The sequence below is a fragment of the Lampetra planeri genome, chromosome 27 (assembly GCF_965212315.1).
Source record: "Lampetra planeri chromosome 27, kcLamPlan1.2.h2, whole genome shotgun sequence".
NCBI lineage: Eukaryota > Metazoa > Chordata > Hyperoartia > Petromyzontiformes > Petromyzontidae > Lampetra > Lampetra planeri.
In genome coordinates, this window is record NC_136133.1 from 4,562,044 (window position 1) to 4,588,415 (window position 26,372).

At 46.7% G+C, this 26,372-nt stretch overlaps 1 protein-coding gene across 2 annotated transcripts; it reads right to left on the bottom strand.

Annotated features, from left to right (window-relative positions):
• Positions 1–702: 702 nt before the first annotated feature.
• On the bottom strand, positions 703–25,907 carry LOC144728054 (uncharacterized). Of its 2 annotated transcripts, none has more exons than XM_078607281.1 (3): positions 25,712–25,907; positions 8,187–8,536; positions 703–7,399 (listed from the first exon to the last, which is right to left on the bottom strand). In XM_078607281.1, exons 1-3 carry the CDS (start codon positions 25,727–25,729, stop codon positions 7,117–7,119), a joined length of 651 nt encoding a protein of 216 aa, XP_078463407.1. In that variant the 5' UTR covers positions 25,730–25,907; the 3' UTR covers positions 703–7,116. The 2 variants fall into 2 exon arrangements, with proteins under 2 accessions (XP_078463407.1, XP_078463408.1); XM_078607282.1 differs by lacking the exon at positions 25,712–25,907 and adding an exon at positions 11,937–12,041.
• Positions 25,908–26,372: the final 465 nt, after the last annotated feature.

Sequence of the window (26,372 nt, forward strand, 5' to 3'; positions counted from 1 at the left end):
GGGTTCGATCACGACCCTGACGCCTGCTTTGTATTTGGAGTTTCCGTGTCTCTCTCATCATCATCATCATCACGGTGGCTAGGAGATGTTAACTACCTCGCCTGGTATACAGGAGGTCGTGGGTTCGATCACGACCCTGACGCCTGCTTTGTATTTGGAGTTTCCGTGTCTCTCTCATCATCATCATCACGGTGGCTAGGAGATGTTAACTACCTCGCCTGGTATACAGGAGGTCGTGGGTTCGATCACGACCCTGACGCCTGCTTTGTATTTGGAGTTTCCGTGTCTCTCTCATCATCATCATCATCACGGTGGTCGTGTGAATTTGTCTCTGCGGCCTTCGGGTTTTCTCTCCACATTTAAAAATCAACATCACGCGTTTTTGAGTATGTGGCGGCTATACATTTCCACGTGATAAGCCACTTCGCCGTGCAATCATCTGTGGCCAGGTCGCTCCTGATAAAGAGCTGTACAGCTCAGTGTGCCTTACATCGTTTCGTTTAAAGTTTAGTCTAACAGCACTTGCCCCAACAGTCTGTTAGGGCTATCCGGGGTTACGTGTCTTTGGTTTTGTGACTCTACTTTCAGCAGTCGATTTCATATCACGACTCGTAGACAATTCTTTAGAGCTATGTCGAGTCATTTTGTTTGTACATATGTATATATAATGAGAATAAGAAGAAAAATGAGGAATAGTACACGTTTACGCATTGCAATAACCACTTTTATTTGTCAATAAATAAATAGTTTTGAGAACATTGATGCAAGAGTGCATGACACTTACAGAGGGCTGCTTACACGCGCGCAAGGTAATGTGTATTCATATTGCATCTTGCGCACACTAAAGAGATTCATGCCGCCTGTTCTACACGGACGTGACGGCACATACTCGAAGTCGCTATGGAATCTATCGACCACTTTACATCGTGTGCGGGGAGCGATGTTCGCGAAGGGTGAGCGGAGAGACGGGTTAACGTCCGGTCAGTTGAACACGTAGGCAGGCTTTCGCGACCAATATTATTCACCTTCTTGGTTCTTTCGGTAAAGTCACGTAGAATGGAAATAATAAAATAATAAAAATAAAACATAATAAAATAATTCTCACGACGTTTCGGCCACAACCGAAAGAATTGTGTTTTTTGTTTGCATTATGACTGCAGGTATTGTGGTCTATGCAAACATGACTCCTTGTAAAAAAAAGGTGTCAGTTTTGTTGACAGATAAAAGGATTAAAAAACAAGTATCGTTGTTGTGGTTGTTGTTTTGGCTGTGCTCGCGCGGTACCCACGAAACCCCCGCGTAAAATAGCCGAGCAAACGGCTGAACGAGATCATCGGCCGTGTGCGCAAATCAAAATAAACTTACATTTAAAAAACAAAACCGACCATTGGAGGGGCGATTGCCCGAACCGTCGGCTAATTACATTCATTTCATTTTGTCAGGCCGCGGTGTTGTTGACGACGCTTCGAGTTGCATCGACACGACGATAATTGGCTGCGTCGTTGGGTGGTGGAGGGGTTCCCAACAACACACACATTTGGTCAGATCCATTTACGTCGCCGATATCCATCCCTCCCTCCCCCCCCCCCCCCAAATAAAAAATAATATTATACATTTGAAAACATTCAAGTATGTTGCTTTGAATCAGTGGGCCGTTCGTAAACAAAAATGACAACTCTGTTGACACACACACACAACACAAAGACAACGTTTCCCTACCCCCCATCACCACCACCACCCCGTGTGGCATTAACAGGCCGTTTGGGGCAAGTGCTGTTACATATTTGTTTGAGACCAGAGTTGCATAGCTTCGTTGAGAGTGGGGGGAAATAAGAAGGTAAACATTTTAATTCTGAATTGGCGCGTCTAAGTTCTAGATTTGAAGTTTTCGTGACTGCAAGGATTCATGCTCTTTTGTTGATTCGGCGTGAACACCAGTGTGGCGTTTTATTTCTTTATATACTTTATCGCAACGGAGTTCAAGTTGCCCCGGGTTTCTTTTTCTTTTTGAGAAGCACATCCAGTCACGATGACACAACTTTTGGCCGAATGTCATCGGCTTTTTGCCCGCTTGGGTTGAGTGTGCAGAGAAAGCTGCGGGCTGGGGTGATCTTCTGTCGCGATACAACGAGCACGCAGATAAGAGGATTTGTTCAGAAAAAACTGAAAGGAAGCAACTTCGGCGCTATCGCCCGGACGCATCTTCTCAGATTAATATTTCTCAATATTTCACAAGAGCGATCGTCTCCAGAATAAGGCAGCCTCAGACCGCTTTGAACTTAAAACTCTTTAAGCTAGATTTAAAATAAAAAAAAGGATTTTACCGGGAAAGGGCCCACTCAGCTTTGTCGCTTTTTTTTCAGAAGCGACCTGGCCACAAATGATAGCCCAACGAAGTGACTTTATCATCATCGTGTGGAAATTTATAGCAAACGAATACTCCAACGGCACGTTTCTTAATGTGGATGGAAAACCCGGACGACTCGGGGAGAGAGAGACACGCAAACTCCAAATGTACAGCAGCAGCAGCGGGCCTCAGGGTCGGGATCGAACCCACGACCTCCTGTATACCAGACGAGGTAGTTAACGTCTTAACACCGTGGCTTCTTTAGCGGGACCTGCCAGCCATCTGGAGGCTTCTGTAACAAACGCAGCGGCAGCCGAAGCAATCCATTCACCAAAGTTCTGTTTTTGTTTAAATCGCCCGCGTTGTGAAACTCGCTTTCAGTTTTACAAAGAAAACCCCCTTATTTGCGTTTGATCGGATCGCGCGCCTTTACGAACAATGCTTTAATATCGATGTTATAGTATCGATACAATAAGAACATCGTTATAATATAAACCATGCAACGTTGGACCAGCTGTTGTTGGACATTATTCTGTGTCCCATGTGTTGAAGCTGCAAATGCAACAGAAGACACCGCTTCACAATGTTTATGAATCTTGATTTGAAACTTTCGTGATTCTTTCGGTGAATTCACGTAAGTATTTTATACCTACGTGACGTTACCGAAAGGACCAAAGAGTAATGTTTATGAAACAGCCACGGAATGAATGGTTGGCTCCCCGCATAGGTTTTTTGGTTTGTTAAATATAATGCTTTTAAAATATAAAATACAATACCGACGACTCGTTTGGGGAGCGCACACGCTGAGCGCGTGTCGACGATGAGAGCCGTTTGGTCACGCACGGCGGGTAAGGAGTTCGACATACATAACACACGCACACGTGCATACCAGTCGTCGAAACGAGACACACGTTCACGTCATAAATACAGACAATCAAAGCCGTTGACCATTGTACACATCAACAGCAAGCGGCGGGGACTTCGTCCGCAATTATATACGGCCGAGTTGAGAATGCTGATCTATAAATACCGTCACGTCAAAACGTAATTGCACATAACGTTGCCTTTGCCGTGAAATTCATGAACATGTCGACTCGTGGTCAGAGATGCTGGGACGATGGGGGCGCGGGAGGCGGGGGGGGAGGCATTGAGATGATTGGCACAAACAAAACTATAAAAACAATACAAAAAATTTGACTTTAAACTCAACTTAACTTCTAAACAATGTTTTTTGCATTTTACCAAGTAAGGCGCACTGAGCTACGTGGCTCTTTTTCAGAAGCTCCCTGGCTATCGACAAATGACAGCTCGAAGCGGTGGCTTAAACGCGTGGAAATGTATCGCAGCCAAAAACAATAAGCCTTAAATTTCGATTTAAAGCTTTCGTGACTGCAGGGATTCATCTTCTTGGTTCTTTCGGTAAAGTCACGTAGAAGACCTGTTCTTCACCTGAGGACGGCTGCTTGCGTTGTAGCCGAAACGTCGTGAGAATTATTTTATTATGTTTTATTTTTATTATTTTATTATTTCCCTTCTACGTGACTTTACCGGAAGAACCAAGAAGACCATAAACCTTGTTGACAGACGTCGCTCCTCAGAGCAGGACCCCGCCACCACAAAGACTCTCCCAGCCTCGGCTCTTCTGCTCGACGCTGGGGTAAGGGGGCAGAGGAGGCTTCTTAAGCATGGCCCCAAAGATCTGGAATGCCTCGCCGGCGGTGATCCGGCACACTCAACGAGAGCCTCGGCGCGTTTGGAAGGGATTGCAAGACTTGTTACACGTGGCTTTTACTTAAACATGATTTTCATTGTGCTTGATTTTTATTTCATCGTGAAATGTTTTGATACCACCCTATCCCCCCTTGGAGTGGAGGTGATGTTGCATTTAAAATAAATATGGTTTATGGTTTAAATGCGTTGGGAAAACCCGGAGGACCCGGAAAAAAATCCACATGACCACGGGGAGAACACGCAAACTCCAAATATACAGGCGCCACGGTCGGCATTGAAACCCGCGACCGCCCGTATAACAGGCGAGGTAGTTAACATCTCGCCACAAACTACATGGTCTCGATATCGAGCAGCAAACGTAACACGGAACTCTAAAGGACTGATGACAAACATCGTCCGTTGGCTCGCAAGAGGTGGGTCGACCCGCGCCATCCCAGCATGCATTGCGCTCACGAGAAGAGCCTTGTGAGCAATAGATAGGGGCGTGCAAAGCGTTCTGCAAATACGTTCGCCCTCTTTCTGTTTAGTTTCGGGGTTTTTGTTGTTGTTTTGTTCCAGAGCAGAAATGGGCAAATGTGAGAAGAGAGAAAAAAAGAAGCACAACGATTTGGCCCACGAGGTTAAAAACGTTGCAATCACAAGGCAGACGGTTCACAGCCTCGCGAGAACTGCTTTCCGTATAAATGCACCAGTTTTGGTTTTCGTATAAAGTGCGTCAAACAAAAACAAAATCGTCGAGAGGAAATGCCCGGGAATTATCGCAGGAGGATGGGGGCATTTTAGGGAGAATTTTTTGGGGGGAGAGTGGGGGGGGGGTGGAATTGAGATTCCTTCGGCTAAACGGAACAAACGACAATGCAACTGGCGCTGCCGCTTGCATCTGAAGGGCCTCAACTCTTTCGCTGCTCAACTTCGCACGGAGCCACTTTCGAACCAATTGACGATGACTTGATGCACATTTGTTTTCGGGCTGGGCCACGTGGTGCTAATTTGTATGCCAAAATGTTTTGCCACTCACCATCTGCCACCCGGAGGGTAAAATAGAAAATGATCATTATTATTTATACGTTCTAGATGTGAAGCTTTCGTGACTGCAAGGATTCGTTTTTTTTTTTACCTACGTGACTTCACCGAAACAACCTAAGAGTATTATTTATACGTGCCAGCGTCTCGATCAAATTCTGACCGATACAGCTCCTCATCCTCCTCCTCCTCCTCACACCGGTGATGGCTTCAGCCTTGCCTCGAGTGGGTGTTTCACATCAACGTGCGGCGACATTTCGCTCAAACCTGAGCTTTCTGTGCGTACCGAGTGCTGGCTTCCTACAGCTGAAAAGCGTCGCTAAACCCAGAGTCATCGGCAACACCCGAGGCTCAGAGAGGACGGGAAATAATCCTAAAGTCAGACGGTGGAATAATCGAAAAGTGGACCGTGAATGTCAGATGTCCCGGTGTGACATTTTCGCGATCCGGCAGTGGCAACTGCTCGTGCCTCACAGCAAGAAGGGCCTGGGTTCAATTCCCACTGCGGGCACCTTCCTGCGTGGAGTTTGTATGTTCTACACCTGTTGCACAGTGGGTTACCTCCGGGATGTTGGGTTTCTCCCGTGCATAAGTTGCAATGGTTGCACCGTGCTGATTTGGCCTAATGATCCCAATGCTGAGGACTTATTCTTACAAAGTGCCATATTGGGATGACACAGTATTTGGATTGTCAACCAACATCGGGTAAAACAGCAACAAGATGCGCCAATCTTCTTGGTTCTTTCGGTAAAGTCACGTAGAAGAGAAGTAATAAAATAATAAAAATAAAACATAATCAAATAATTCTCACGACGTTTCGGCCACAACGCAAGCAGCCGTCCTCAGGTGAAGACCAGGTCTGTCGGGGAGACAGCGTCTGTCTTACTTCCTTTCTACGTGACTTTACCGAAAGAACCAAGAAGATGAATCCCTGCAGTCATGAAAGCTTTAAATCGAAATTTAAAATGCGCCAACTGTTCTCTTTTAGCCCCGCCCCCCCCAACACGTTCCACTCATTGGCTTCCACATTCAGATAAGTCCCTCCCCCTTTAAACTTGCATTTAAGAGCTTGTCTCTTGGAATTTTGCCTCACTTGATACAGTAAATCTAGCTGTGACGGTCCCACCTGATGACGGAGACTTGTGTTGCCTCCGAAACGTCGTGATTTATTATTATTTCAATTATATTCATTTTTATTTTGTATCTACGTGACTTTACCGAAAAACTTAAGAGTATGGGATCACACAGTTAGCAGCGGCATTACTTCCTGACTAAAGGCAGGAATCCCTTGAAAAAGTAGGCTTCCGCGGAGATACAAGCGGAATCAAAATCATTATAATAATAAATTATGAGCATTGCCTATCTTATCAGCTTAAAATTTCCAACATTCCACCGAACTCTTTATTTAGCGATAGAAAACCAAAAAAAAGCAATCGTTTAACCTCTCGGCTTAATGCTGGGAGGTGAACTATCGTAAGAGTTACTGAGAGGGCCTTCGAGTGACATCTGACGTTCCGGCAAAGGTCCAACACCACTGAGACCTCTCGAGACGCGGCGAATTATTTTTTTTTTGATGGGGAATGCCGAAAGACAGAATCTCCACTGGAGGACGACAGCTTCGTACGAACGAAATCAAGTGGCAACGAAGAAGGAATATTTAATTTGGCATCGCGGCTTTTGGTATTTCCGAGTTTACACGCGCACACACATATACGCTGTTTATATAAATAATAATAATAAAACGCACTTCTCCGATTATTACGAGGAGGCCCACGACACGACTCTGATGAAGACGATTAAATAATGACGATGCCTGATTGATGACGACGACGACGACGATGACCACGAGGTTGTCGCTATCGCTTCTTAGCCCGCGACGACGACCACGACTGGCGTGACCAAGCTGGCGCGGAAGAGGTGAGAGCGGCAGAACTGCGGCAGGCGGGGGCAGGCAGCGGGAAAAGCGGTGGCGCTTTCCCGGAAGGGAGGAGGAGGAGGGGGGGAGATCCTCGCTCTTAGGCGCCGTGCTCTCCGCGAAAGTCCGGTGACTCCTCGGACCCGAACGCGTCCTCCCAGGACGACGACGAGGACGACGAGGCGGCGAGGTCACCTGACGGGGCCACCTCGTCCAGACGGAGCGCACCGCCCATCCAGTCGTGGAACGCCGCGCCCGCGGGAAGGCCCCGTCGTGCCGTGTTCAGGTGGCCCATGACGCTCTTGAGCCACAGCTGACGTTGACGCGCGTACAGGTTGTGCGCCTTGTCGTTCATCAGCTGCTTCTCGGTCACCGAGCGACGTCTGCGGAGTAGATTGAGAAGGGGGTGGGGAGTTAATGCGTGAACAAATAATAATGGAGACGATGGGAAAAAAAGTGGAGGGGTGGTGGCGGGGAGGGGGAGAGGGAGTGATCTTGCGAATGTTAAATCCCTCGGCTGGTGTACAGGACGTCTTGGGCACGAATGATAGTTTTTTTTGGGTTAGATCATGTGAATATGAATGCGTCGTTAAACCCGCCACCACCCGACACGGCCAATTGGTAAGGTTTGTCACGGGAACAAAACATGCCAATTCGTTACTAGTACAGCACACCGGTGTGTTGGAGAGTAAACTCACGATGCTTACAATTCCGAGTCCCTCTCAATAAATCAACAAACAGACACCTATTTATTGCCAGGTCAATTCTCATTTTATAATTTCGATACCGGCAAGAAAAAAGGTCCCACAGACAATGTATCTTGATACTAACGAAAGAGAGGGGGGGGGGGGGTGAGAGGGGGGTCCCAGGCAGAGGTCGCAAACTGGTTTTGATTCCCTACCCGTACCCGTTCCCTACCCGAAATGAGTGACAAACGGTTACTCACCAGTGACTCACGGCCTACCCGTACCCGTACCCGGCCGCACCAGGGTCGCAAACGGCTACCCGTACCCGGCCGGGTACAGGTAGCCTGGTATCGGGTAGGGTACGGGTATCGGGTACCCGGTTGCGACCTCGGGTACCCGGTTGCGACCTCTGGTCCCAGGGCATTAACGCGTGGACCCATCCCGTTACATCCGAACCCACGTGGGTGCCCCCGCCCGCCTGCACCTTTGCACGCGTCGCACTCCGCTCGCTCGACTGCCTCTGCTGCTGCTCCTGCTGCTGCTGCTGCTCCTGCTTCTCTCCTCCTCCGCCCGCTCGCCAAGCCGCCACATCAGCACGAGGCCCGTCGGATTGAAGGAGACCGGCGCCGACGACGCCGACGACCCGGGGCCGGCCCGGACCAACGACTCGTGCGTGGCGAGTCGAGCCGCCGCCTCCTCCTCCTCCTCGATGCCGCAGGGTTCCACGGCGGACCGCGGTCCCGTGACCCCCCTCGGCAAGCGGACGGGGGTCGCGCCGGACAGGTGAGCGACCAGAGACAGCAGCCAGAGCAGGAGGAGCGAGTTGCGTCCCATCTGCGACAACGACGGCGGCAAAAAATTTAAATAAAAAAAGTTGGTTTGTTGTTGACGCCGCCACCGAGCTAGCGGCGACATCCCAACGCACGGTGAGGTTGTTGACGCGGAGAAGAATCCACGCGACCACGGGGAGAGAAAGAGAGAGAGACACAGAGAGAGATAGAGAGACTTTTAAAACAGTTTTATTGCTGCGGCAGCAATTGCTCCGCAGCCACTTTCATTCGAAGTCATCGGCAATAAGTACAGTTTCATCATCGTTGCAAACAAACGTGGCACATACGCCAGAGAGAGACACCGCAAGCTCCAAATATACAGCAGGCGTCAGGGTCGTGATCGAACCCACGACCTCCTGTATACCAGGCGAGGTAGTTAACATCTCCTAGCCACCGTGATGATGATGAGAGAGAGACAGGCAAACTACAAATATACAACGATGAGGGTCGTGATCTAACCCACGACCTCCTGTATACCATGCGAGGTAGTTAACATCTCGTCACACACTTGCGTGACCCTTACGTTGTTGCATCAATGTGTCCCGACACGACCCTTCGAGGTGCGGATGCAAAAGTCAGCACTGCGAGCACGAGTCCCCGCACCCAAAGTATTTAACGAGGAAAAAAAAAAACCCCCTAACCTACACTTCCACTTTGCTCGCTTTCGGGATGATGGGGACTCGGCCTCTGTCGGCGCTCCACGACTACAACCCTTGCCGGACGAGCTCTCCGAAGAAGGGGCCACGCGAAACGTTGCCCCATGTGTGTGGGGCAGTGATTCGTGCCACGTGGCGAGATTTTTTTTTTGAAGGTGAATCATCGAAAACACAAATTAGGCACGGACACGTAAGTACAACTTACATTGTTTCACTATGAGACCTCCTTTACCAGTGGCAAAATATAGTAGTAGGTGTTTACCCTTTAAACTGGTACAAAACTGACACCTTTATACAAGTAGTAGGTTTTTACCCTTTAAACTGGTACGCCTTCTATAAAGTTGTCAGTTTTGTACCAGTTTAAAGGGTAAAAACCTACTACTATTGCATTGTTTCATCAACCCCCTACGTATTTATTAACATTGCACACTTTTTGTTTACGAGTGAGAATCAAAGGGGGTGGTGCAGGCCGCAGTACAGGTCAAGAACCGCTGCTCTACAGCGCGAGTGCACGGTCGTTAAAGCCGGGGTCCTATACGGTGGAGTGAGACGACACCAATCATCGATAAAGGTTCAGCCCCTGCAAGTGCTTAATCAAACGCTCTCTCTCTCTCTCTCTGTCTCCTGGCATGGAAGCGTATCCGTGAGTTTAGGTCAACTCGGCCTCAAAATGAGTTCCTGGTACGATGTGCAGACGTCGCCGCTTAGGGAGACAAAGGCGGCCGGTGGCGTGGTGCTGGACACAGCCCCCCCCCCCCGCTCCCTCCCCCGTGTGCCGTGCCCTGGCCTTCATGAAGCGCCGCTCGCTAACGGCGCTCCACTCCGACTGGCTGCACGAAGTCGACACGGGACGGTCGTCGTTGTCGGCGTCTTGGCATTGGCAGGGGCCGCCCCGAGGCGAGGGGTTAGGATGGAGATGGTGGTGGTGATGATGGCGGTGGTGATAGTGTACGTTGAACTTCTTTCGCACCGTACATAGCCAACGGTGCTATGATGGTGATGATGGCGGTGATGATAATTATGGCGGTGATGATGGCGGCGATGACGATGGTGTTAGTGATGATGGAGGTGACGGTGATGATGCTGATGATGGCGGTGATGATAGAGGTGATAGTGATGATGCTGACGATGATGGTGTTGATGATGGCGGTGATGATGGAGGTAATGGTGATGATGCTGACGATGATGGTGTTGATGATGGCGGTGATGATGGAGGCAATAGTGATGATGCTGACGATGATGGAGGTGATGATGGAGGTAATGGTGATGATGCTGACGATGATGGTGTTGATGATGGCGGTGATGATGGAGGTGATGGTGATGATGCTGACGATGATGGAGGTGATGATGGAGGTAATAGTGATGATGCTGACGATGATGGTGTTGATGATGGCGGTGATGATGGAGGTGATGGTGATGATGCTGACGATGATGGTGTTGATGATGGCGGTGATGATGATGGCGGTGATGATGGAGGTAATGGTGATGATGCTGACGATGATGGAGGTGATGATGGAGGTAATAGTGATGATGCTGACGATGATGGTGTTGATGATGGCGGTGATGATGGAGGCAATGGTGATGATGCTGACGATGATGGAGGTGATGATGGAGGTAATAGTGATGATGCTGACGATGATGGTGTTGATGATGGCGGTGATGATGGAGGTGATGGTGATGATGCTGATGATGGTGTTGATGATGGCGGTGATGATGATGGCGGTGATGATGGAGGTGACGGTGATGATGATGGTAGACGCACGATAGAAGTGGGACACGAGGCGACACTCAGTCGGAAATACGCAACACAAATCGTCCTTCACATCAGAAGGTCTATTGCCAGAAACGTCGCCTATTATATAAAGAAATAGTATACAACGTGTGTGTGTGTATATACTATACGCACATATATAAAAGCCTCAACAAGTGATTTCCTGTTCAAGTGAATATTAATCAGGTAGGAGCGCTCAACTCCGATGTGTCGCCCTGAGGCAGTGGTGGAAATTCCACATTTCTTTGGCGGGGGCAACTCTTCCTTGTCACAAAGTGGCGAGGAATATACAGCAGGCTTCGTTCATTGCCCAACAGAGTCGCCAAAGACACGCACACAAAGGGAAAGGTCCCCCGTATAGGCTGTAACAGACTTAGGGGGCAAGTGCTGTTTGCGAGTCGTACCTACGAAGACCGGCACGGCACACGAGAGGGTGGGTGGCCATCACCACGCCCGGCCGCCTTTGTCTCCCAAGCGGCGATGTTTGCACACCGCCCCGTGTACGCATTTGAGGCTAAGTCGACCTAGGGGAGGCCCAGAACCTGCTCAGATAATCGTCGCTGGTGTTGGCCGTGAGCGGGAATCGAACTCGGGACGCCGGCTTCGTAGCGCGGCGTAGCGCTAACCGTTCCACCACCGCTCCCCACTATACATTTTATATATTTACACACGAACGAACGGATACATATTTCTTCTTAGGGAGGACACGAGTTTTAGGGGCAGGGCGCGCGTTTTGAATCTCCGCCTCGAATGAGAAGGGCAACTTTTGCCCGGCTGTACGAGCCGGGCAAAACGAGTAAACACGAGTCATCTGCAGTATGTATGTATGTATGTGCACGCTGAACTTCTTTCGCGCCGTACTGTAAGCCAACCGCGCTATAAGCAGTGCCGAAGCCCATCGACATCGTCACCGTCGCAAAGATGTCATCGTCAAACGGGGCAAAACCCGTCCCTGGCGTTGAACAATGCGGACTTACCTTAAACCGTCACGATTGAAAGTCAGCCGGCTCTCCGATCACGCGAAGAGGTTAAAGTCTGAAACGTCGACTGCTTTGCTCGCCAGCCTCTTAAAGTCGGGGGGGGTGACGGCACCCCCCACCCTCCACCTCCCCATCCGTTCCTCCGCCCCCTCTCCGCCCGTGTGTCCCTCAACTATTGGGTGCCGCGGTGGCTAGGAGACGTTATCTCGCTCGCTGGGTACGCAAGAGTGCGTGGGTTCGATTCCGATCCGGACGACGCCTGCTGTATATTTGTAGTTTGCGTGTCTCTCTCTCTCTCATCATCATCATCATCATCACGGTGGCTAGGAGATGTTAACTACCTCGCCTGGTATACAGGAAGTCGTGGGTTCGATTCCGAGCCTGACGACGCCTGCTGTATATTTGGAGTTTGCGTGTCTCTCTCTCTCATCATCATCATCACGGTGGTTAGGAGATGTTAACTACCTCGCCTGGTATACAGGAGGTCGTGGGTTCGATTCCGAGCCTGACGACGCCTGCTGTATATTTTTAGTTTGTGTGTCTCTCTCCCTCATGATCATCACGGTGGCTAGGAAATGTTAACTACCTCGCCTGATATACAGGAGGTCGTGGGTTCGATTCCGATCCTGACAACGCCTGCTGTATATTTGGAGTTTGCATGTCTCTCTCTCTCATCATCATCATCACGGTGGTCGTGTGAATTTGTCTGTGGGTCCTTCGATTTTAGTTCCACATTTCAAAATCAACATCACGCGTTTTAGAGTATCTGGTGGCTAAAAATTTCCGCATGATAAGCCACTTCGCCGTGCTATCATCTGTGACCAGGTCGCTTCTGATAAAGAGCTGTACAGCTCAGTGTGCCTGACATCGTTTTCGTTTACAGTTTAGTTTTATCCGAGCTCGCTAACAGCACTTGCCCCAACAGTCTATTAGGACTATCAGGGGTTACGTATCTTTGGTTGCGTGACTGCTGAATATTTGGAGTTTGCGAGTTTCTCAATCTCTCCTCGTGGTTGCGTCGATTTTTCTCTGGGTCCTCCGGTTTTGTCCCCTTCTTTCCATATTTATGAAATGTGCGTCTGGAGAAGTGTTCTTCACTCATTTTCAGAGGGGTGGGTGACATCTTCTTGGTTCTTTCGGTAAAGTCACGTAGAAGGGAAATAATAAAATAATACAAATAAAACATAATAAAATAATTCTCATTATTTTATTATGTTTTATTTTATTATTTCCCTTCTACGTGACTCTTGGTTATTTCGGTAAAGTCACGTAGAAGGGAAATAATAAAATAATAAAATAAAACATTAAATAATTCTCATTATTTTATTATGTTTTATTTTTATAATTATTTTATCATTATTTTATTATGTTTTTATTTTTTTATTTTATTATTTCGCTTCTACGTGACTTTACCGAAAGAACCAAGAAGATGAATCCCTGCAGTCACGGGTGGGTGACACTTTCGCCCACGATAAGACGTTATCAGCGTGAGGGCCGCCACACATTTGAAACCACTGTTGGGGGTTTGGCAGCAGCACGATGTTGATGATGGGGGGGGGGTGTCACTCTTTGTGTCTTGTCGGAGGGGGGGGGCCGCACTGAAGGCCACCATGGTGGAGAGTTTGGAATCTGATTGATTGATTGCTTCTGTGAACAGGTGTCTTTTATACAGGTAACAAGCTGAGATTAGGAGCACTCCCTTTAAGAGTGTGCTCCTAATCTCAGCTCGTTACCTGTATAAAAGACACCTGGGAGCCACAAATCTTTCTGATTGAGAGGGGGTCAAATACGTATTTCCCTCATTAAAATGCAAATCAATCTATAACATTTTTGACATGCGTTTTTCTGGATTGTTGTTGTTGTTATTCTGTCTTTCACTGTTCAAATAAACCTACCATTAAAAATTATAGATTGATCATTTATTTGTCAGTGGGAAAACGTACAAAATCAGCAGGGGATCAAATACTTTTTTCCCTCACTGTATATAGCTCAGTGGGCCGTGCCTGGAAAAATAAAAATAGTTTAAATAGTTGCATTGCTCATAGCCTGCTGAGTTCCACCCTGGAATGTTTACGATATGATGCATTTCGCTTCCGTTTCGTTCACTTTGCGCGCTGGCCACAGACGATAACCAATGTGTCTAAAGGTCACCACACTTTGACACGGATAGCATTATTACGGGCGTATGCAAATGCCCGTAACATCAAGACACCGATACATTCCATTGAGTCTACCTGTGTGTGCTGGTGTTGAAGAAGGGGCATTGCCCGAAACGTCGCCTGTTATGTATTACTGTGTGAAGTTTCTATATATGTTTCCTTTAAGGCCGCCTTGCTATCGGCGAATGAGTTCACGGTATCTGTTTAATTGTGCGCGTTGTGACCAAAGTATGTATCTGTGTGTACGCATGTTGGAGTTCTTTCGCACCGTACGTAGGCAACCGTGCTAATCGGAGGTGCGGCGTGTGTGTAAGTGCCAAAGCGAGTATCGCCACACACACGCACACACCAAAACCCCCGACAACCAACACGTGTGTGTGCGTGGCGTTGCGCATTAATGACATTCGGAAGCGTTGCACGTCGCGGCAGACCACACAGAACTGTGGCAACAAACACACAAAAAATAAGTAATATAAAAAAAACTAATTTAAACACGCTTTTATGAAATGTACTAGTAATGGTAGAACTCCACGACTCCAGGCAGTGGCCCCGAGGCTTGCCATATCGTCAGGGACCGTGGCCATTTACAGCCAACGTGAGTTGAGCGTGGACAATTAGACCCAAGGCGAAACATAACATGTAAAAAAGATTGTTTAAAAATATATAATTTTTATTTTAATGATAGAATATAGTATTGTCATCAGTATGACATAAGTATACCAAGTTTGCAGTCGATAGCACAATGGGAAGTGTGTTAAAATTGAGTTACAAGATTTTTTTAAGGGTCCGACAACGGACAGAGTGAGTTAAATAAAAGCGTGCAATAAAAAATTGCTTCACCGGTCAAAGATCCGTTTTGTGACCTAGACGATTCGTTTTGTTTAACGTCGGTTGGGTTCAGCGTCGAGAAATCGACGAGTCTGAGGTTACCGCAATCGAGATATTTATTTAGTTATTTATTTATTTTAAAACTCCGTGTTCATTCTTCCTCTTTCGCGTGACGATCGAGCGAAAGGAAGCCAGAGGCTGCGCAATCGAGCGCGTTAATGTTGCCAGCCAGTCCAGGGCAGCATTTGGAGGGTAGTGGCTGAGTGGGGCAGTCCCCTCGTTCCACCGGAACACAGCGTGGTTGTATTGGGGCAGCTGAGTGGATTAGACCACTCGCTCCACCAGAGCACCACGTGGTTGTGTTGGGGCAGCTGAGTGGGGCAGTCCTCTCGTTCTACCAGAACACAGCGTGGTTGTATTGGGGTAGCTGAGTGGATTAGACCACTCGCTCCACCAGAGCACCACGTGGTTGTGTTGGGGCAGCTGAGTGGGGCAGTCCTCTCGTTCTACCAGAACACAGCGTGGTTGTATTGGGGTAGCTGAGTGGATTAGACCACTCGCTCCACCAGAGCACCACGTGGTTGTATTGGGGCAGCTGAGTGGAGTAGTCCTCTCGTTCCACCAGAGCACCACGTGGTTGTGTTGAGGTAGCTGAGTGGATTAGACCACTCGCTCCACCAGAGCACAACGTGGTTGTGTTGGGGTAGCTGAGTGGAGTAGTCCTCTCGTTCCACCAGAGCACCACGTGGTTGTGTTGAGGTAGCTGAGTGGATTAGACCACTCGCTCCACCAGAGCACAACGTGGTTGTGTTGGGGTAGCTGAGTGGAGTAGTCCTCTCGTTCCACCAGAGCACCACGTGGTTGTGTTGAGGTAGCTGAGTGGATTAGACCACTCGCTCCACCAGAGCACCACGTGGTTGTATTGGGGCAGCTGAGTGGAGCAGTCCTCTCGTTCCACCAGAGCACCACGTGGTTGTGTTGGGGTAGCTGAGTGGGGTAGTCCTCTTGTTCCACCGGAACACAGCGTGGTTGTGTTGGGTCCATGGGCCCAGACCAAAAAAAATAACTTATTGGTACCACCTGAGGTTGAAAAGCCGAGTAATTATTTTTGTAACCCTCCATGTGTGTGGGACATATTCTGATATGATAACCTTTGCAGAGTGGCAGCTTAGTTGTAGTTACCATGACTTTTATACCCATACCCTGTGACAGGCGTCCGGAACGATGAAATGGGCATTATTACTGAAAGACAACCTCGACCAAAGCCAGTTAGGTCACAAACTGGTCTTGATTGGTCTAAATACACAGTGAAAACACAGGATAATAAGGAATACCATAGAGAGGTAAGGAGCTACTTAAATATTATAAACATTGACATTCGCATATACTTTGTCAATGATACATGTAATCCCATATATATCGTTAGTGATGAGTATATGTGAAGAAGGTTACATTATTGTTATCAAGCTCTGTGTGCACTTAGATGGTGTTAACAAGGGTAAGCAAGTCCAGAATCACCACACTGTGCATCAATGTATACTACTACCACCACAGTAATACCATCAGAATCACCACGCTGTGTCACTCATCAAACTGCTCGTCTATCTCGTCATCTGATTCCCCGAGTTCAAAGTCAGGTTCTGGATCATCCTGCAGATTTTGGTTGCTGCAGGTCTGTAAGCTGCACGTGTCTGTGGATGTCAGTCCATTTGACAGGCGCGTGCAGCTTGGCATTGTGCATGAACGCACACACTTGCATGCCAGCAGTTTCAAGACCACATCTGGTGCACATTCAGTAAATGGCCAGCTTTCCATCATCGTCTGTCCATCCATACTCAGTAAGGGCTTGGCACCACAGGGTTAGCCTGCAGACAGCACTTCCAGATTTTTTATAAAATATAAATCGTTAGTTTTTATGAAAGTTTACAATGTATAGAAGCAAAATATAACAAAAATATACAAATTGACAAACTGAACAAAAAAACATAATTTTTGCTTGTAGTTCCTGGCCTCAGCTAATAATCTTAACAGGTACATTCACAATACATTGACGGTAAAGTTAGCACTTTAGATATCTTTACTGAACAGAAATAATACAGAACCACTAGTACTTGCCTCGCCTGCCACTAAGTGATCATGAGCAAACAAGCTGCTAGAAGAAACAGAAGGAAAACAGAGAGCGCCAATCTATTCCAGACTTCACTAAGTCACTGAAATTGGAGAACACGCGTGAATTAATGCAAGCATGTGTATGAAATACATGCCTTGGGGACGAACGTCAATTTAGTAAATTATTTATTGTCTTAATTAACAGCAGAGGTGTTGGAATGTTTTATTCGTAACGTCCGGGCAAATAGGCGTGATTGCGATAGGTGCGAGAAAAATTGTAGAGGTTATCGTGTATTATTTTACTTGTGTTGGTGTAACAAATAAAATGGCACCGTTGAAGTTTTGCTACCTTGGGTGGTAACGATATCTGGTCTGGCCCAAGGACTAATTGGGGTAGTAATGGTTTTACATCAAGGCCGTAATTATAATATATATTTGGGGGGACACACACATCCCACCCAATATTCAAATATGCTCAAAATGTCCCTCTCCCCAATATATTGCTATACAATTGATTTCTGTTTATATGATTGTGGTTATGGTTGTAATTAATTAATCCCTAATCTCTGCCATTGCATACAATGAAACAAGAAAAGGTAAAAAAGAAAAAAAAAACATAGCAATGTAATACAATACACTATTCGACATTATTGTAAAAAAATAATAAAAAGTCCATCCCACGTGTTAGTTAATTTTTTTTTTATATTTTAAGCAGGAAAATCGTTTTCAAATTATGATTTTTTTTTCTGGGGCGATACCCCCAGACCCCCTGGAAGATTTGGTCCCCCCCAATGTTGACTCCATGGCTACGGCCTTGTTTTACATCCACGTGTAAGCGCCTCGACAACGTGAGTTGAACATTTTTAAATCCTTTATATTAAGTTCACTTGCTTGCTTGCGTGCTTGCGTGCTTGCTTGCTTGCTTACGACCGTGCAAATCTTTCGGTCGTTTTTTAACCCACTTCCCGTGATCCAATCGAGCTGACATTTTGCACACAGACTCGTTGTGCGTGACAATGAATGTTCGTGAAATTTTTTTTCCAAAATTTTACACTTTTTAGGACAAAAATATTATATTTAATTACCAATTGCTTAATGCTGCCATGCAATCATCTGACCCATAGGTGGCAGCCATCTCAAGCCAGAGGACGAGAGGACTCTAGCCGCCACGCATATAAAGGATTTATAGTGAAAAACTTAGTTTTTACGGGTTATACTTGTTTTTTACGTCTGTTTAGCTTGTTGTCCTTCCCCCACATCTCCGATTAGCACGGTTGTATACGTACGGTGCGAAAGAAGTTCAACGTACATCCGTGCAGACACGGACAAGGCGTGAAACTTCAAACCACGTGCTTAAATGTCTGTGGAATGTTGTGCAGTACTGTCTATGCAGAGAAATTGCTTTCTGTTGGGTCATATCGTGTAGGAAATGTTATTACAAAAAAAATACTTATTTGTCGGTATACCTACCGACACGCTCTAATTAAAAATAATCGAATTATGAACTATATTATTAATATTTGTCGTGAAAACTTACGTGTAATATTTAGGAAAGTTATATAGGACCAGTAATTCGAGTTTATATGGGACACGTGTCTATGGATGTATGTATATGTCTATATACACGTATGAATATGCACACATATTAAACTATGTATATGCGCTCGTGTAAATCTGTGAAAAAGATCTCCCCAGATCATCGGATTGCTCGAGTCTAAATAAAGATTCCGAAATAAAGAATCTGATACATGTGGACACGATTACACGGGTACACACATACACACGTACACCATTACAAACGTACATACACACGTACACTATTACATATGTACGTACATACATACACATGCACGTACACCATTATACACGTACTTACACACACCATTACACACCTACACACACACACCATTACACACCTAGACACACACACCATTACACACCTACACACACACCATGACACACCTACACACACACCTACTCACCTACACACACACCATGACACACCTACACACACACACACACCTACACACCTACACACACACACCATGATGCACCTACACACACCATTACACACCTACACACACACACCATTACACACACACACACCATGACACACCTACACACACACCTACACACCTACACACACACCATTACACACCTACACACACACACACCTACACACACACCTACACCTACACACCTACACACCTACACACACACACCATTACACACCTACACACACACACCTACACACACACCTACACACCTACACACACACACCTACACACACACCTACACACACAACTACATACACACCTTGATACCCCTACACACACACGCACACAAATGCCGATAAGAGTCGTACAGCGAGGACCTTCTACACGCGCCGCGGGGTCCAACCCCCCCCCACAGCATCATCGCACGCGAACCCAGCCGGTGCGGCGTCGGCACCGCCCCACCACCAACCAACAACCAACAACAACAACAACCAACAACAATCTGTAGCCACCCGTCCGTCGGCCACCCCTTTGGCCCGCGTCTGACAATTCGGACGTCCCCCTCTGCATCTCCCTCTCCTTCGCGAGGGGCACCCCGGGGCGTTTAGCCTCGCGTGCGTGCACAGGTATATAAATGTACACGTGTACGTGTGTGTGTGTGTGTATACAGGTATTTACATACACACGTGTACGTGTGTGTGCGTGTGTGTACAGGTATTTACATACACACGTGCACGTGTGTGTGTGTGTACAGGTATTTACATACACACGTGTACGTGTGTGTGTGTGTACAGGTATTTACATGTGTACGTGTGTGTGTGTGTGTGTACAGGTATTTACATACACACGTGTATGTGTGTGTGTGTGTACAGGTATTTACATGTGTACGTGTGTGTGTGTGTACAGGTATTTACATGTGTACGTGTGTGTGTGTGTACAGGTATTTACATACACACGTGTACGTGTGTGTGTGTGTACAGGTATTTACATACACACGTGTACGTGTGTGTGTGTGTACAGGTATTTACATACACACGTGTACGTGTGTGTGTACAGGTATTTACACACACACGTGTACGTGTGTGTGTGTGTACAGGTATTTACATACACACGTGTACGTGTGTGTGTACAGGTATTTACACACACACGTGTACGTGTGTGTGTGTGTGTGTACAGGTATTTACACACACACGTGTACGTGTGTGTGTGTGTACAGGTATTTACACACACACGTGTACGTGTGTGTGTGTGCACAGGTATTTACATACACACGTGTATGTGTGTGTGTGTGTGTGTGCACAGGTATTTACATACACACGTACGTGTGTGTGTGTGTGTACAGGTATTTACACACACACACGTGTACGTGTGTGTGTGTGTGCACAGGTATTTACATACACACACGTGTACGTGTGTGTGTGTGTGCACAGGTATTTACATACACACGTGTACGTGTGTGTGTGTGTACAGGTATTTACACACACACACGTGTACGTGTGTGTGTAGGGTGAGCTTCCTTTGCACCGTACGTAGCCAACCGAGCTAATCGGAGGTGCGGGGGAAAGACAGCAAACTGTGGGTCTCTGTGTGAGTCTATGGGTCTCTGTGTGAGTCTATGGGTCTCTGTGTGAGTCTATGGGTCTCTGTGTGAGTCTATGGGTCTCTGTGTGAGTCTATGGGTCTCTGTGTGAGTCTATGAGTCTCTGTGTGAGTCTATGGGTCTCTGTGTGAGTCTATGGGTCTCTGTGTGAGTCTATGGGTCTCTGTGTGAGTATATGGGTCTCTGTGTGAGTCTATGGGTCTCTGTGTGAGTCTATGGGTCTCTGTGTGAGTCTATGGGTTGCTGTGTGAGTCTATGCGTCTCTGTGTGAGTCTATGGGTCTATGTGTGAGTCTATGGGTCTCTGTGTGAGTCTATGTGTCTCTGGGTGAGTCTATGGGTCTCTGTGCGAGTATATGGGTCTCTGTGTGAGTCTATGGGTCTCTGTGTGGGTCTATGGGTCTCTGTGTGAGTCTATGGGTCTCTGTGTGAGTCTATGGGTCTCTGTGTGAGTCTAATGGGTCTCTGTGTGAGTTTATGGGTCTATGTGTGAGTCTATGGGTCTATGTGTGAGTCTATGGGTCTCTGTGTGAGTCTATGTGTCTCTGGGTGAGTCTATGGGTCTCTGTGCGAGTCTATGGGTCTCTGTGTGAGTCTATGGGTCTCTGTGTGGGTCTATGGGTCTCTGTGTGAGTCTAATGGGTCTCTGGGTGAGTTATGGGTCTCTGTGTGAGTCTATGGGTCTATGTGTGAGTCTATGGGTTACGGTGTGAGTCTACGTGTGTATGTTGAACTTCTTTCGCACCGTACGTAGCCAACCGAGCTTATCGGAGGTGCGGCAGAATGACAACAAACTAAACTCAAAAAGCAGTTTGAAAGAAATTAGTTTGTAAATCTAGATGATTTAAAAGCGCATAGCTCCAGTAGCTTCCTAATATCGGAAGGAAGAGCGTTCCAGACGGCCGCAGAAGGCGCGTCTGGAAAAGCGCGCGATGCAGTGACCGGCTTTGTTCGATGGTTGTCCAAAAACTGCTGCCCAAATGTTTAAAATATATCAATATTGAACACACACACACGGCGTACGCATACATACTAGTGTTGAAACAGCACCAAGACAACCATCGCAGGTATAGCCCTAACGAACTGTTGGTGTAAGTACTACTATCTAATAGCAAATATGAAGTCCGGCAAAGTACACGTGGGGGTGGATTGGTTGGTGACCAGCACCACGCCCGGCCGCCTTTGTCCCTCCATTGGCGATGTTTACACACCGCACCAGATACTCGTATGAGCCGATCTTGTTATGGGCAATCGTCGCTGATGTTGGGCCGTGAGCAAGAATCGAACTCGCATCGTAACGCAGCGCGCTAACCGCTGCACTACCGCTTCCACACACAAAGACAGCAAACTCCCCCTTGTAGCCTTGGGGGGGGGGGTGGCAAGTGTTGTTACTAAGCCCCTATGCGAACTGGCACGGCACACGAGGAGTTGGGGTGGCCAACACCACGCCCGGCCGCCTTTGTCTCCTGAGTGGCGACGTTTACACACCGCACATGCAAGTGCACTTGTTGCAAATACAACGGTGTGCATTGTATATGCAACGTGTACTAAATTCTAGATTTGAAGTTTTCGTGACTGCAAGGGTCCATACTCTTTGGTTTTTTCGGTAAAGTCACGTAGGTAAAAGAGACAATAGAAATACATTAAATCACGACGTTTCTTGATACAGTAATTTTGCTGTGACGGTTCCACCTGAAGACGGAAGCTTGTGTTGACTCCGAAACGTCGTGATTTAATTTAGTTTTATATTATTTTTTACCTACGTGACTTTAGCGAAAAAAATGTATGTATGTATACTAAATCACCAAACTGCTTTTTTATTATTTTACCAGGTAAGGCCCACTGAGTTGCTTTATAACGTGGATAAAAAAAAAATTCACATACGTCAAAAACACCGTGGCCTTCAAAGGAATCAAATGTATAATACTTGACGTTTCGGGCAATGTCCCTTTTTCAGAAGCGACCTGACTCTCACAAATTATAGCGCAATTAAGTGGCTTATTAATGATCATCGCGTGGAAATGTAGAACAGCCACAACACTCTAAACGCGTGATGACGACTCTAAATGTGGAGGGGGGAAAATCCGGAGGACTCGGAGAAAAATCCACGCGACCACGGGGAGAATATACTGCTGCGTTGACTAGTGGTATATATCCTCTTGATATGTAAATTATTTTGTCAAGGCGCTCTTCCCCCTCCAACCCAGCTTAAATATACGCTGCCAAACCTGGTGGTGTGCATTCAGACGCTGTCTTTCCGACAGACTTGTTCTTCACCTGAGGACGGCTGCTTGCGTTGTGGCCGAAACGTCGTGAGAATTATTTTATTATGTTTATTTTTATTATTTTATTATTTCCCTTCTACGTGACTTTACCGAAAGAACCAAGAAGATAGTGGTACAGAAGCACAAATAGCACGCAAAAAGAAACACATTCGTCAAAAACACTGTGGTATTAAAAGGGCCCAACATAATACGCGACGTTTCGGGGGTATGATCCTTCTTATGGTGTGCTATGAAGAATGGACATTGCCTTAAACGTCAAGTATTATACATTCGATTATTTTTAAGGCCACAGTGTTATTGACGAATGTGAGCTTTGTTATTCATGTATATATATATATATCATATAAATATTTCATAAAATGGGTTATATATTGAAAATTTGTATTCACAACATTAGAATACTGAAGTGTTCCATTTTGGTCTGTTGTGTACGGATGTGAAAGCTGAACAATAACACAAAGACCCTGCAGAGGAAATTAGACGCAACAGAACCGGCGGCTTTTTAAGGAAGGACGTTATACATTTGACGGACAGGCACAAGATGAGTTAACACGCGAGTTACGGATCGCAGCAGGGTACACAACAAGACACATTCATGGGAATATTTATAGAGAAGGGCAAGGCTGCAGCATTGTTGGACATGAAATGATAATTAATCCACAATAAAGGTTTTTTTGTTGTTAGATCGCGTACATTTAAATGTCGATTTAAACCCACCACCACCCGATACAGCACATTAGTAAGGTTTTTTCACGTAAACCAAACGTGCTAATTAATTTTGTTTCCTTGACAAACCTTACTAATTGGCTGTGTCGGGTGGTGGCGGGTTAAACAACGCATTTAAATTTACGCGATCTAACAAAAAAACACGGCCTTTATTACGGCTTATCATTTCATGTCCAACATTTATATTAACAATCTTGATTTGAAGCTTTGGTGAATGTAGGAATCCATACTCTTTGATCATGTAGGTGACTTTACCGAAAGAACTAAAGAGTATTTATATTAACGTGATCTAACACACACAAAAAAACAACTATACTGTGGATAATATTGGCCGCGAAAGCCTGCTCCTGAGTGTTCAACCATTTTAATGAGAAGCCAAATGTGATTATGACTGGGAGAATTCTAGGTAACAACGCTGTGTGAGTCGCGTGGAACGCGTGTACACGTGTCACGCGTAGAACACGTGCCCATACGCGCACACGCGCTCACACACCGAGATCTCAATCTTAATTCGAATCGGCTCGATTGACCCACGCATCGTTAATTGCTGAGCGCGTCACGTGGCACGTGTTTAGCATTAATCGGGCGCGTGCACCGTGAGACGAGTTAGTTTGCACTTGAAGGTGGAGGTGGAGTACATTGGTAACCGCGGAAAGACGCAGCGTGGTGGTGGTGGTGGTGGTCCCGCGACAACTGGAGATTGGTAAACCCTGCCACAGCCTCACATTGCCCATAGACTAACATTGCCCATAGCCTCACATTGCCCATAGACTAACATTGCACATAGACTAACATTGCCCATAGACTAACATTGCCCATAGACTAACATTGCCCATAGACTAGCATTGCCCATAGACTAACATTGCCCATAGACTAACATTGCCCATAGACTAACATTGCCCATAGCCTCACATTGCCCATAGACTAACATTGCCCATAGACTAACATTGCCCATAGACTAACATTGCCCATAGACTAACATTGCCCATAGACAAACATTGCCCATAGCCTCACATTGCCCATAGACTAACATTGCCCATGGACAAACATTGCCCATAGCCTCACATTGCCCATAGACTAACATTGCCCATAGCCTCACATTGCCCATAGCCTCACATTGCCCATAGACTAACATTGCCCATAGCCTCACATTGCCCATAGACTAACATTGCCCATAGCCTCACATTGCCCATAGACTAACATTGCCCATAGAATAACATTGCCCATAGACTAACATTGCCCATAGACTAACATTGCCCATAGACTAACATTGCCCATAGCCTCACATTGCCCATAGACTAACATTACCCATAGACTCACATTACTAATAGGCTCACATTACTAATACACTCACATTACTCATAGACTAAATTTACCCACAGACTCACATTGCCCATAGACTCGCATTACCAATAGACTCACATGACCCATAGACTAACATTGCCCAAATAATAACTTTACCCATAGACTAACATTGGTCATAGACTAACTTTACCCACAGACTAACAATTACCCATAGACTCACATTGCCCATAGACTAACTTTACCCATAGACTAACATTAACCGTAGACTAACATTAACCATAGACTAACATTGGTCATAGACTAACTTTACCCATCGACTAACTTTACCCATAGACTAACATTGCCCATAGACTAACTTTACCCATAGACTAACTTTACCCATAGACTAACATTGCCCATAGACTAACTTTACCCATAGACTAGCATTGCCCATAGACTAAATTTACCCATAGACTAACTTTACCCATAGACTAACATTGCCCATAGACTAACTTTACCCATAGACTAGCATTGCCCATAGACTAACTTTACCCATAGACTAACTTTACCCATAGACTAACATTACACATAGACTAACATTGCCCTTAGACAAACAATGCCCAGATACGAACGCATTTTCGAGTAACATCATGGACAAAGCCATCGAGGAAGGAAGACCACACGCACACAACCACACCGCACACGTCTGCGAGAGAGTACGTGGCACACACACACACAGAGAGAGAGACGAGCGAGCCAAGCTGGATGTGCAACCGGTTCGTTACCTTGATGAGTTGTCGCATCGAGAATGGAATTCCAGGCCGAGTCTCGCCTGCTCGGGGCTGGGGCGTGATGGGAGCGAGCCCGAAGCCGGGGGAGGGAATCTGTCGCGGACGCTTTGAGGGGGGGGGGGGTCTCGAATCTCTTCGCTGCTCACTCGGGGTGGCGCATTTTATACTTCGTGCTCACACCGCAAATCGGTACCACCCACAGACAGCCTCCAAGCCTCACAGCACACTCTTAGCACCCCCACCCCCTCACCACACCCCCCCCACCCTCCACCTCCCCCCATTACCCCCGTATTTTGGCCTCTAACAGACCGTTGGGAGCGAGTGCTGTTATAATCGTTCGAGGTATATTTATTTATTCAGGAAAGCCACTGCTGAGTTGCGTAAGACTCTTGGTTCTGGTTTTTTTCCAGGAGGGTTCTGCTGCTGTTACGTTGGGTTTTTTTTCGTGCGAGGGGATGCAGCAGCAGCAGTAGCAGCATCCCCTCGAACGATCTCAAGAAGGTCTGCAATTATTTAATTAAACATCGTCATCCACGTCTCCAGAAGACACGATCGGTGGGTTATTTTTCTTGGCTGACTTTAACATGACAAAAAAAATCTCGATTTTTTTTTCAACACTTCTGATGCCAAATGTAGTGACTGGCTTGGAGACGTT